This window comes from Leuresthes tenuis, unplaced genomic scaffold (genome assembly GCF_036924035.1).
Source record: "Leuresthes tenuis unplaced genomic scaffold, fLeuTen1.0.hap1 SCAF_21, whole genome shotgun sequence".
NCBI lineage: Eukaryota > Metazoa > Chordata > Actinopteri > Atheriniformes > Atherinopsidae > Leuresthes > Leuresthes tenuis.
Genome location: NW_027325375.1, coordinates 22,152,667 through 22,165,493, shown reverse-complemented (window position 1 = coordinate 22,165,493; position 12,827 = coordinate 22,152,667). Strand labels below are relative to the sequence as shown.

Here is a 12,827-nt window from a genome sequence, read left to right as displayed (position 1 = left end):
GCTTAGATTTTTGATTGATTTTTTTCAAATTAAGTCTTAAACATGCTTTGGTAAAATGTGCACTGATTATACGCCTCTGTTTACTGGATATAAGTATAACAGGAGAAGTGTGCATCATGTTTTGATCACTGCACGTCAAAAATAGCCTCTTGGAGATCAACAGTAATGCTCAAATCACCTCATAATGTTGTTTTCAATTATATTTCAAAAAGTCTGCGCTGTAGCTTTTAGCTAATCACTTTAAACCAACTCAAGGAAGGACAGGGACACTGTTTGCATTCGCCTTTACTGTCACGTCACTTCTGAGACACCGAACATTGTAAATATTTAGATGACACTTTTTCTGGAACCTGTGCCAGTCTGAACAACTAATGTCTGATGATGAGTGATTTAAACATCTCTGTCTGGACAAATTCCTCCGCAACATCCAGCCTCCCAAAACAGCTCATCACCACATTACAAACAATGCCATCTTATTTAAAGGGGAGGCCTCAGATGGTAGAGTAATAGTCCCCTCGGATTGACTATTTATGCATTTAGAAATCTTTCATTTAAAAAGATTTGAAAAAGCTTACTAAACATAATAAAGTTGCAATTTCCCACAGAAGTCACCATTTATTATGAATGATCATTTACCTACGTCTTCCTGACTTTTTTTTTTTTTAAAATAAACTTCCTTTGATGACACATGTTTATAATTGAATTTTACACTCTGCAACAGTCGAGACAGTAACTAGTAATTTAGGTTCAGCCGTTGCACGTCATGGGAACAGCGTTAAGACAACGCCTTCCCTTTTGGCACCTGCAGAGGAGTCGCAACACTTTTACAAATTACATCGTAAAGGTGTTGATATGCACATGTCGTGTGCTGTTTGTGTGTGTGAGTGTGAGGGATCAACATCAACATGCTTCTTGAAAGCTGACTCATCCCCCATATATCACACAAACACTGTGTCTTGACATCATTTCTCTTGTGTTTGCTTGTTTTCGTTTCCATCTGAGTGGCTGCCTGGATGTCGAGGAGGCAGAACAGTCTGAAGAAACGATGCATCACTGGCAGGCTCATGTGTTGTAAGTTGTTGATCAGTGAGGTAAATCCTCAGGTGAGTCATGAGCCAATGTCGAAAGTTGACCTGTTAAAGTACCCTCTGCAAAGAAGGATTTTCAGACTGCGTTGAAAGATCTGTTATGACTAAGTGCTTTCATCCAAACTGCTACTTGTTTGCTTGATTTTTTTCCAAAATATGATTTGATTTTTCTTTTTTTAATTTTGTCTACAAGGTGTTTGCAGATTATGGAAAATGTCAGTTACTGTTGGTCAACAATATTTTTCACGAACTGAAACACAAAACAAGTGTGATAAATGTTACAAAAGTTAACAAAAAGCCCTGCTTATCCTATTGAATTATTGTTTAATTATGCAGTTTTCACTTGTAGATTAACCACAAAAATCCAAGTTGAGCAAGAATCAGCTATTGTTATGTGTACCTTTACTGAAGTTGTGGGTGACCTTTTAGGCTGGAGTCACAGTGCAGTATCTGATTCCCAGCTCTCCCCACATGTTCAGTTCAACATGTTGCTCATTGTTATTTACTTTTGTTGCTGAGTTCAAAAGTTAATAGAGAGCCAATAAAATCCTTTTAGTTCATCTGATTGCAACTCTTTTGTAAGGGAATTAAGGGACAGTGTTTCCTGCCTGGTGTGGATATATTCTGGGAGTTCTTCTTCGTAAACAAACTCAAAAACACCAGACAACAGTTGCTGTTTTAGCACGGTTGCATGATACCATCAGCCTACTTTCACTCTGGAGTATCATGAAGACCCCGATGGGCATCGGAGGGAGTGAAGATGAGCTTTTGTGCCAAAAAGGGAGGAGGAAGAGACATGCCGTCACCGAATGCTCTCAACCCCACTTGTCTCTCACTGGTGAGTCAAGGCTTCCCAGTGATTCATGTCTGTGCTGAGGCTAAACAACAGGCTCAAAGTGTTGTCACTCTTCTTTTTCTCACCATCTACATCCTCCTCTTCCTATTATTTTGCTCCTCCTCTCCATTCATCACTTTATCCGTCTACCCTCTCCTTCCTGCCTGCTAATTGCTGATGTACCATACCAGTTATTTCTCCAATGAAGTTCTCCCTGGGCCAACACTTTTCAGCAGCGTCTTGAGGCGCTTGCTGTTAGACCTCCAGGATGTTCAAAAAACCCATAACACACCCTGCTCCATCTGCAGGCCGGTGCAACCCAACAGGGGATTTCACCGTGCTGATGACGGGGCACTTTCTTCCTTCCTGAACCCACATAAATCTGTCGCTGGGTTCTGTCCTGTAGTCTAATATTAAAGCTGTTTTCCATTACATGCTGCTCTGCTGGGAAGGGAAAGCTATTGTTGACTAACATGATCAAGTATGGCCAGGGGGATGGGCTGTAGTTAGAACTCACTCTTCTTTGTCACAAAAAGACTCTCTGAACCTTTTGTTAGAAGTGAACGCACTACTGCTGATGCATTTGAGGAAATGCGGTGGATTTGAGAAAAAAAAAAATGCACTGTTCATACTGCTGTATTGCTTATTAAATTTTAGGTTAAAATCCTGTCAGTGATGTCCTTCTTGCTATCTACTAATGCTTATATTTAGCTGTGTGTAAATAACACCTCGACTTCGCCTCTCAGAAAAATGACAAGAATGGACTTGTAAGGACATTTCTCAACTGAGTGAAGGACCTCTGTCATCTCACAGAATGGTAAAGACTACCATCCTTAGGCTATAATCAAACACACACCTCTGCAGGCATGTGTACACACATGGACATGCATGCACTCATTCAAGTTTTGTGTTAGCTTGATATGAGTGATTTGAGAACCATAAATCAAAAGTAAGTTGTTTTTTTCTTTTGAATAAAGGAAGCATCGCAAGAATCGCACAGTTGTAACATTTAATGTCAAAGTTTATAGAACTGAAATGAGGCACACACTTCTTAAAACGTAGAAAAACAGCTGATGCTTTTTATGCAAAAAAATAGAATAAATACATTGGCAAATGTTGCACTTTTGTACCAGATCCTAGTCAAATGCTCTTAACATGCATGTTCTACTACATTAAAAAAGTAAATCAACAGTTCTCTTCATTTTCATGGTCTTACATTTTGTAATGCAACACAGTTTTCAATAATGCAGATTTTGCAGAAGGCCAAAAACATGACAATTTTATGACTTAAGTACAATCTTGGAAATAATCCACTGCAGAACATTCTTGAAATGCATGATGAAAAAATACCTTTCCAAGTGCATGCAACATTATGCAGTCTATTTGTGTGTTAAATTTAAATAGCTCTGCTCTAAAATTACAGTGGTACTGTAACACTGAGTCAAGGTAACAGCTAAAAAACCTCACATCAGTGTCCTTTCTGAGACTCTTGCTGTTCTTCAGTCTTCAGGGCTCACAGTGCTGAATTTACCCTGTCACAGTATATCAGAGCACAAAGGGAGGCTGTGCTCCGGCTCCTGCAGGTAGCTCACCTGCCATGGAAGCCCAAGAGTGGGTGATGGGTCCATAAAAGTGTCCATGTATCCCTGAGTGCAGGAGGCCCACATCCCCGGCTGGTACCCCATTGCCTCGCCAACCTGAGGGTATCGCACTGGACTGGGCGGATGATCACGGGAGCTGCTGCAGTGTCCATGTGAGGTGTAAAGCTGTCCCTCAGTTGGATAACAAGGGTAGTGGGGTGATGGGGGACATGATGTCACGGTATTATCCATGTAGACATGTGGATCCGTGGACAGCCTGTGCATGTGAGGTTCTTGTTGTGGCTGCATCTGTTGAGAAACGGATGCATGCCAGGGGACATAGCTCTGATGCTCCACACGAGGAACAGTTACCCTGGTCTGCTCAAGGCGAGATGCTCCCATCACTGCTGACCCCACAGATGACCTGTGACACTCCCGGTGAGTGCAGGGCTTGCAAGGAGGATTAGAGCTCAGGAATACGGAGAGAGCAGAGATGCGATTGATGGCCCTCTGAAGAGTGGCAATCTTGGATAGCCGTTTGCCGCTAAGGTCATGATTCAGAGCAACACGAAGAGCATTGAAAGCTTGGTTGTAGTCCATTATGCGCTTTCGCTCGCGGACATTAGCAGCCATCCTTCGAGCTTTGGAGCGTACAGGTCGATTGCGCTTCTTGGTGTGGCCTTCCTCTGGGTCACTCGGGCTGCTGGTTGAACTCTCGCTGTCTTGGAAGGATGGTTTGGGACTTCCTTCGTCTTCGCCTTGTCCCAGCACGCCGAGTTCCAGCTCTTCCTCAGAAAATTCTGAACCTGCAACACTGCTGCAACTCATTGTGTCAATGAAGCAGACCTTCGTCAAGTCAGAGCAAAAGTCTCCTTACTACCACTACTGTAGATCTGTCACTGTTACAGTGACGAGAATTTGTTGGTAAGATGAGGCCTGCACGGTGTGCTGTGTTGGCAGGCTCTTAGCCCTCCTCAACACACTCCTTGAGAGCCTTGTGGCTTGTTCAGTGGGTCTGTCAGTATTAGTTGCTGTGCCGACAGCCCAGATATTCTCTGCCTCTGACTCCTCTGGTGCTCTGCGGTTACTTGTACTCCAACAAGACAGGTTGGCCCGCTTTTTAAAGATGTTACAGTCACATGGTACAGTCACCTGTGTGGAATGGTGCACTCTCTCTCCCTTTCCAGGTTTATGGGTACCCTCCAGGCAAATGGCACTGTCACCTCCTCCTCCTGCTCTGACTCTCCCTCACAGGATCTTACAGAAAAGTTTTAACACTCCTTGTCTTTGTGAGGTATAATCAAAAGACTCTGGACAAAATATTTGCAAATAATGTATAACCTCACACTTTAATATGTTTATATAGGATTTTATTTGGGTGGTTATCGCTGTTCGACAGTTCTCTAACTTTCTGCTTTCTGCATTCATGTCCTTTTACTTGAAACGTTCTATTAATATGAGCTGTTTTGTAAATTACTGCATGGAAATTCTTAGTCTTTCAACTAAATTTACAAATAACATATTCAGAGAAAAAGTAAAAACTTATTTTGCTGTATTTCATGTTCCATCTTTTACTTTTTACAAAAATGAGAAATTAAGGAATATAAATGTCAGTAGATACTCCATAAATATTTGTCTCGGGAATATCTGTGACAAATTGTACACTTATCCAAGTGGCCTAATCTGTTATATGCGTTTCCCCGTTTGTCAAGAGTGGGAAGAGAGGAACCCTCTTATCTCCCGTAGGTTAGATCCATCCTGGCAATTAGCCGTCTCTACAGTGGCGATTCTTCCTCTCGCTGTCTCTCTTTGCTCAGGTTTAAGGGCCATGTAATTTAGAGTAGCTGCCCTGGAACCCATCCCCATAAATCAGGCCTGGGCAGCACCTGAGGACAAGAGCAGAGCAAGCCAGAGACTTCAAAGAGAGAGAAAAACAAGGGTAAATATTTCACAATTAGGACCTGTGATTGCTGCCGGCTTACATTATCGATCTTTCACAGTCTTTTGCTCATGAAGATGAGGATATATTTTGATGGAAATGTAACACTATCTGTCAAGATACTGAATTAGTTTCACTTTTGGATTAATTACCCTGTAAATAAATTACTTACAGGTAATGACTAACAAATGACTGTTAGATACACTAGAGAACCATCATTTACCATACTATCTCCTTTTAACAGAAAAATCTCTTGATTTCAAAGATCTGTGTCTCTTGAGCAAAATCTTGTTTGAAATATTAGAGCCACCAATGCAAGGTGATTCCATTACATTCAGTCAGAGTTGTGACCAGGTTAACTAAAAAGCAAGCCCTCAGACACTGAACCGGGGGGGGGGTCGTTGACAAGCATTGCTTCCTTCCTGCACTCTTCCTTTTATTGTATGTGTAGCACTCTGAGACGGCAACCTTTAAAACAATTACAGTCCAGAGTTTCATTCATGGGAACATTTTCCGAGCCTTGTTACTGCTGTATCCAGGAGTTCAGTGTGCACTTTAATGTACAAACTGCCGGATGTGTAGACATCGAGGATCAGTGAAGATGTTTTGAACAACTTTTAATTTCTTTAACGACATGAACTTATCTGAAAGTATTCAAGAACTGTAGAGAATTTACACTTGTAGTAAACTCCTTTAAAAGAAGCAAGGACAAAATGATAACTTTTTACTTTGAAAATCTATACCCCTGACATGGTCAAACGTCAACACTGCATTTAACTTTATGCTTGTATTTCCAAATTCAGATCTAAATCACAGTGCTAAACCCATTTAGATTTATAGGCAGAATTACGTTCATTTTCAGTGGCATTTAATGCTCGCAAGTTCTAACTTGAATGATACATCTAAGCAGCGGAAAATATATCCATCAGTTATTTCTTGCATCGGATTTTTTTTTTTTGGCAGGCATCAGCTAAAACATTTCTTACCAATTGCGTGTTGAAGCAAACGTGAAAATTTCCGACGTGAACTTAAGATCATTGTGAGTCAAAAGTGCTGTGGTTAAAGTCTCATTCACATCCACTAACAATTGAATCTGAGAGATGTTGTTTAAGCATTTCAATATTTGTCTGTCTGACTTTATGATGTTCCATTCCTGTGAAATCATAAAGATACCACTTACAATTCTGTGCTTACCACACCTATTTTGGATACTTTTATAGCTAAAATTGTTTGAAATGTTTCAGCCCATGTCACTCAGCTCTAAGGAGTGCATAAGCTTGATCATAGGCTGTGATTTATGGCTTCACAAACATGTCAGATTTATTGCTGTGGTGTAAAGAGCATGAAGACTACAGCCTCGGACTCTCCCTGTCCATTCATTTTTGACAAGTGACAAGACACCGGTAATTATCAGCCGCCTGGAATAAATCACAAGATTTTATCACGCAGCTTGCCATGCCCTTGATGGAATAACCATTTTCAAGCAGGGGGAACTTATTCAACGCAGCTGAACCTAAGATTTGTAAATCTCCTGCTCAAGCCCCCATAATGACTGGTTGTTAGCCGTTTGTTATTAGAGGTCTGTGTGCCAAAAGTTATAGATGTATATTTCCAAAGGGGTAGTTACGGGTAATAAGTGAGTAAGTCCAGGTTCGCTAACCTTGGCTTTGCAGTGGTATGTTAATGCATGTTTTTGGTGTCTGCCACGGAATTTTCTCACCTCAATAAACTGGTTCCTGTCAACAAAAAAGTGGGATTATTTAGAAAAAAAACTATCAGCGCATCAAGTGAATACCTCTATTCTGTGGTCATTTCATGGCAGTGATGTTATCAGAAATACTCCAATACATTTTGTTTCTTTTTTCCCTTTATGATGGAAATTTCCATTTTGTGTTTTCATGCACCAGAAATACTATGTATTGGAGTAAAATGGACACAAATGTACACTGTTTTGAAGTTGCAATTGGTAATATTAGTCGTTGGATGGCTCTGATGAGCTGATTCTGGTACCGAAGCAGTCGGTGATGACAAATCAGAAGGTGACCACTCATTCAAGCAAGACAATAACTCACGTGTCTAATACAGCTACTCACTGGATCATCTATTGCCTTGGCTGGGCTTTAGCATGTCTAGGCTAGGAACTAACATGCCAAGACTGTCAATCTACTAAATGTTCTACTGCTTTAGGAAATAATATGTTGAAGTTAGTCTGCCAGATCAGTTGCTGGCTTTGTAGGCAGAAATATAGCCTCAACTAAAGGTGTAATGCCTCTGCCAACTGCTCAATTGTCTGGATTTTTTTAACCTCATAATGCACCATGTACGATGCACCGTGTACCACAGCCTCTGCCACCTAATGGACTCAGCATTGTCCATCTCTTACAGGTCACGTCTAGCTCCAAAAAATGCAAAAAGAGCTTAACAGCTTATGCAAATAATGCAAAGACCTAAAACTGAAGCCCACAAACCAATAGCTCACATGAAGTTGGTTATGGTTAAGTTTTATATAGTCCGTGATCCCCTCATCCTTTGCACTTTGTGAGTAATTCACCAGATGCAGCAGTGCAAGACGTTCTCAAACTTTAACGTATAAAAGAGTCCAATGTTGTACTACCCTGCTCCTGTTACAAGTCAAACAACATTATAATACTAAATTAGTTTTAAAAAACTCTTGACCAGATTAAGCCCTTTTAGAGTGTTGTCACTCTGTCATCATATAATATTACTACCTTGACCTACTTACTACCTCGGTGCATTAGTTTTCAATCCACAGTGTACCTCTTAAGTGTAATTTCTTTTATGTCCACGGTCTTCTGAACTGCTAACAGTACAGTTGCTGGACTTGTTGCCATGGAAACGTGGAAAACGTTGATAAGGCTTTCTAACCATGATGCCAATGCACCGTTTAAGGGATAATTGTGCTCGACACATGAGACACTGCACCAGCAAATTTGTCACATTAGCAGAGCGCCATGACTTTTTATACCAAGGTTTTAGGTATACTGGACTAATGGCAGTCTACAGCCTGAACAGGGGGTGTGGCTTACATGAATAAAAAGAAGCATCCGATGATTGACCAAGTTTGGATCCATATTTTTTTAAAGTTGATCACATATTTTATGTGTAAAGTAACAGGAGTTGTTGCAGGACTGCAAGCTGCTCTGCAGATCTTTGTCAATTTATCACTTTCCATCTTTGCTGTCAGCACTTGATGTTGCCTGGCGTGTCTGTCTCTAAAAGAGATGATCGTCCTCTTTGAGACACAAAGTGAGACCTAAAGTGGGAATCCTTTGAACATTTAGAAAAATAAACAAGTTGTCACATTGGTGTGAGGAATGGTCAGATTTAGTGTCAGCTGATCAGTCAGCTTGTATTGCAAAGGCATATTTGAGTGAAGCACTTTCTCTTTTCACATGACTGTATCTGCACCAGAGATCTTTTCCAATATGTAAAAAAAAAAAAGACAAAAATTTAAAGACAGCAAGTGTGCTGACACAACGGTAGTGAATCATCCTGTCTGAAATTACTGGCAGTTACGTGTAGTTGGCTGTTGTAGCCACTCACAATGTGCACACTAGCTATAAAATCTCAGTTGTCGGGTTGAAACAATGCTCTATGTATGTAAGCACGCACAGCTCTGCACTGAAAGTGTTATTCACAGAATATCTGTCATCTCCCTGTTAGCTATTAATCACAGAGGCACGTTGAAGTTTATTCTGAAACATTAGAGATGTTTCCAGTGGTTTACAACTCTGAGATCTTGAAATTGCTTTGATTTATGTGGAAAATAAACCTTAAATGGGATACAAGGAAAGAGAATTAGAACGTGAGTAAGGCTTATAAATTTGTTTTTGGGGATTTTTTCCACGATGTACTTCATCGTGCTAGGGTACTGTCTGCTGGAAAACAAACCGGCAATCTTCCATATCAAGTAATGGATCTCTGTACCTTACCTTGAACAACTTGGTATCTATTCTCGTGTCAATATTGATCACAAGTTCAAGTTCAAAGAGTAGAAAACTGATTAATGGGTTATTTTTCTTGTTTGAGTCAGGTCATAAAGGCAGGCTGGTTGCCATGTGGAGAAAAACAGCACGCTTAAGGTTTGGGCCACTAAAAATCCTGGAGTCTTTAATTTAGCCATAAGCGCAGCGTTACTATAACCTTTCCTCTTAGTGATTTATATTGTGTAGCAAAACCATGCAAATCTGTCAGCACTGATGTCATGACATGTCTAACAGTTTCCTCCACACTGGAATGTCAGTACATTTCCTCCCCTGCCCTAAATACTTGAATCATGATATGAATCACTCATTTTTACTAGATAGTATGTAGAAAAGTATCATATTAACAGCAAACTGAAGGGGTCGCTGCGAAGAAGTATATTTATTGGGCACACATTAAAGTGCTCACTTAAATCATGTTTCATTTTGTGACATGCACATGCTGAAATTCATGTTTTCTGCAGTTTTCTGCGCTCAACAAAAATGCGCAAAAAGGCGGCGGTGTGTATTCATAGAGCATTCCTTCCGAAGAGAAGTCAGTCATTACTCTGGGTTATCATTAGAGGGTCCGTTTGCAGTGTTGGAACATGTGGTCAAGGTTAACTGTCTGTAGGCTAGTTCCCACACAAACCTAAGCACTTAAAGTAATGCCTCCTGACCACTGAAGAGGTAACAAAGCATGGCTGTGGTTAAATGAGTCTAAAAAGTTTACAACACTCTCTTTGTGCAAATTGTTGTATCAGAGACGCAGGGATTGGTTGACAGTTTTTAGAATTCAGAAGTTTGATAAAGTGAGGAGTTACAATGCAGTGTGAGTGATTGTGAAAATGAATAAGCAACAAATCAGGACAAATGTTGGCAATGACAGTGAGTCTATTTGTTTAAGACCAAAGGAAAGTTACAATAATTCTGTCATTACATGGGCAGTGATAATTGTAGCTTTGCTCTTCAGGTCAGTGGGTCATAACATTGTCTTGCCTCTGGCCAAAAAACTCTTAATGCAAAAAGCTACAAACCCAAACTACAAATACAAAGCACTACAAGTTTATGGATGTGAATAAGATAGCTTTGCTCTTTCCGAAAAGACTCAAATTTGACATTGACCACATCAAATTTAGCCTTGAAAGGACTGGAAACTCTGTGGCCATTTTTTCCTATATTTTTCCTATACCAAAAATACACAAATGTAACACTGACTTAATCAAATTTAGACAACACAAACATCTTCGCTATGTTCCTTTATCCTAAAGGTAAAATTATTCCAACAGGAACTGACCTTAGACCTTAGTATACTGAAAGATTAACATTTTCTGTTCTCTTCTAAAACAAATGCAGACATTGGATGATCTCTGAAAAATACTTGCTTGCTTTAGTCATTCTTCTGCTTTTTACTGGCTGTTTAAAGCTTAGACTGTTTTGTTCACTACATATTTAAAGCTTTGAGTGTGTCTTTTGACCGTCACATCGTAGGTTTTTCTTCCACAGGTGAAGTACTTGGGATGAATCTGATTGAGAACTCAGTTTTGTCATGATTCTGAAATTTATTTGACAACTTTCCTACAAATAATTGCAGTTAAGGCAATATTTGTCTATACTTTTAATGCCACCATAGTTGTAGAAGCCCACTTATTTGATAAGACCACATCATCTGTTTATCTCTTAGGCTTTCTGAACAAAAATTGCATATATCAGATATGCCATGTTCAAGGCTGAAAATGAGTTGCAACTTATTGACATTCTTTAATTCTTTAAAGATGTAGATGTCAGCTGGTCAGTCGACTCCACCAAATGTCATTATTTATGACAATCCAAAGACTTTTACTCCAGTTGGTGTAGTGTAACTTGCATTTTTTTGTTATTTCCACCTTGTCTTGGGTTTTTTGTGGTGAATTCTTGCAGTCAGTGAGAAGAAAAACTTGGGATGGTACCAAATGGCAAAAGCAAAGATAGGGGAAAAAAACACAGGGATTTTTACATTAACGTTAAATCTTATGCAACTGTAGCAGTATGAACCTAATGCACACATTTGTTTCCTCCCATCAACTACTTAACTCGCATCTTAGTCTCTCCCACCAGAGATATGGAAGAAGACGTGGAAGAGAGTAGTTGAGGTTAGAGACATTTAAGGAGATGTCAGATGAACATTAGATATGTTCATGGTAAAGTAGTTTAAATTCAATTCGGATGTTGCAGGAACTGAAAATAACTGCCCCTGCTTATTGCCGTGGCAAACCTCCTCTCTCTTTGATACTCACCTCTAGCTGCATTCTTGGAATTGAGACATCCTTCAAAATATTTGTCTGAGAATGATTTCCAGTCCACAGGCAGGAGGACAGAGGAGACGAGGAGGCTGAAATTAGACAAATGAGCCGTTGGAATACTGATTGGTCTGAGCACAATACACGATCCCACTGTGTGATGGTCCATCACAGATGCCACTGAACCCAGAGAAGTCAATGCTGCCTCTGGGCAAGGTTGACTTGAGGCTTTTTTCTTTCTTTCTTTCTTTTTTTTTTGCACAGTTAAGTTTTAAGTGTCATTTGTGAATGTAACTCCTTATCCTTGTGCTTGATAAAGATTGCCCACAGTAATGTGGTTATATTAGCCCTTGCCCTTTGCATGATCCTGAGTCCTTAATTTGTTTAATATTATGCACTGTAGAGTGAGAAATATGCAAATCCCATCCATTCATTCTCCCAGGAACATTGTTTTCAGACAGTTCAGTGATTTTCTCGCAATTTCTTGACAAATTGGAGATCCTCTGCCTATCTTTGTTCCTCATAGCGTCAGTCTTTTGTGGATTCTGCTTTAAACAAGACAGCAGCTGTATTTGTCTCTTTATGCAGCGAGACAGTTTAACAAAAACAACTTCTCTTTCCGCTTCAAGACAAACCAACTGCAACATCTCTCCATCTTTGTATATTTTTGACTGGTGATCTAAAGTAAACATCATGACACACAAGACATTTAGCTGGTATACAGCAGAGACCGGGCCATCACAGTAATTTGTCTTTTATATAAAAGATGAGCTCCCGTAATCATGCTCCTTGGAGCTGAGATCCTCATCACAGAAGAAAGGTTGCCCTCAAGTGGCAAATAAATCATATAGACAGCTGCTGAGCTCCAAGTCTTTAAAAGTATTTTCTTTCCGTACCAACAGATGACAAACAGAAAACACAGTAAAGGCACTCTTTTAGATCAGCTTTGTGGATGCCAACAACCTGCAAATCACTTGCTGCTTGGACCCCAAAACTGGCCAACTCAGACTACTTTACTACCCCAATGAAAACCTGCATGTTAGCAGTCCTTTTTACATGGCCTGTGGTGTGCTTTGTACAAATTCTTATAAATATATATTTTTGAGGAATGTCAACAGCTGAA

General features: G+C 40.0%; 1 protein-coding gene across 1 annotated transcript; it reads right to left on the bottom strand.

Moving 5' to 3' along the window:
• Positions 1 to 3,458: 3,458 nt before the first annotated feature.
• bhlha9 (basic helix-loop-helix family, member a9) lies at positions 3,459 to 4,331 on the bottom strand. The gene has a single exon (XM_072375778.1). It carries the CDS (start codon positions 4,329 to 4,331, stop codon positions 3,459 to 3,461), a length of 873 nt encoding a protein of 290 aa, XP_072231879.1.
• Positions 4,332 to 12,827: the final 8,496 nt, after the last annotated feature.

Excerpts from the sequence above, each read along its gene's own strand:
- bhlha9 (XM_072375778.1), bottom strand. The coding sequence starts at position 4,331 with ATGAGTTGCAGCAGTGTTGCAGGTTCAGAATTTTCTGAGGAAGAGCTG.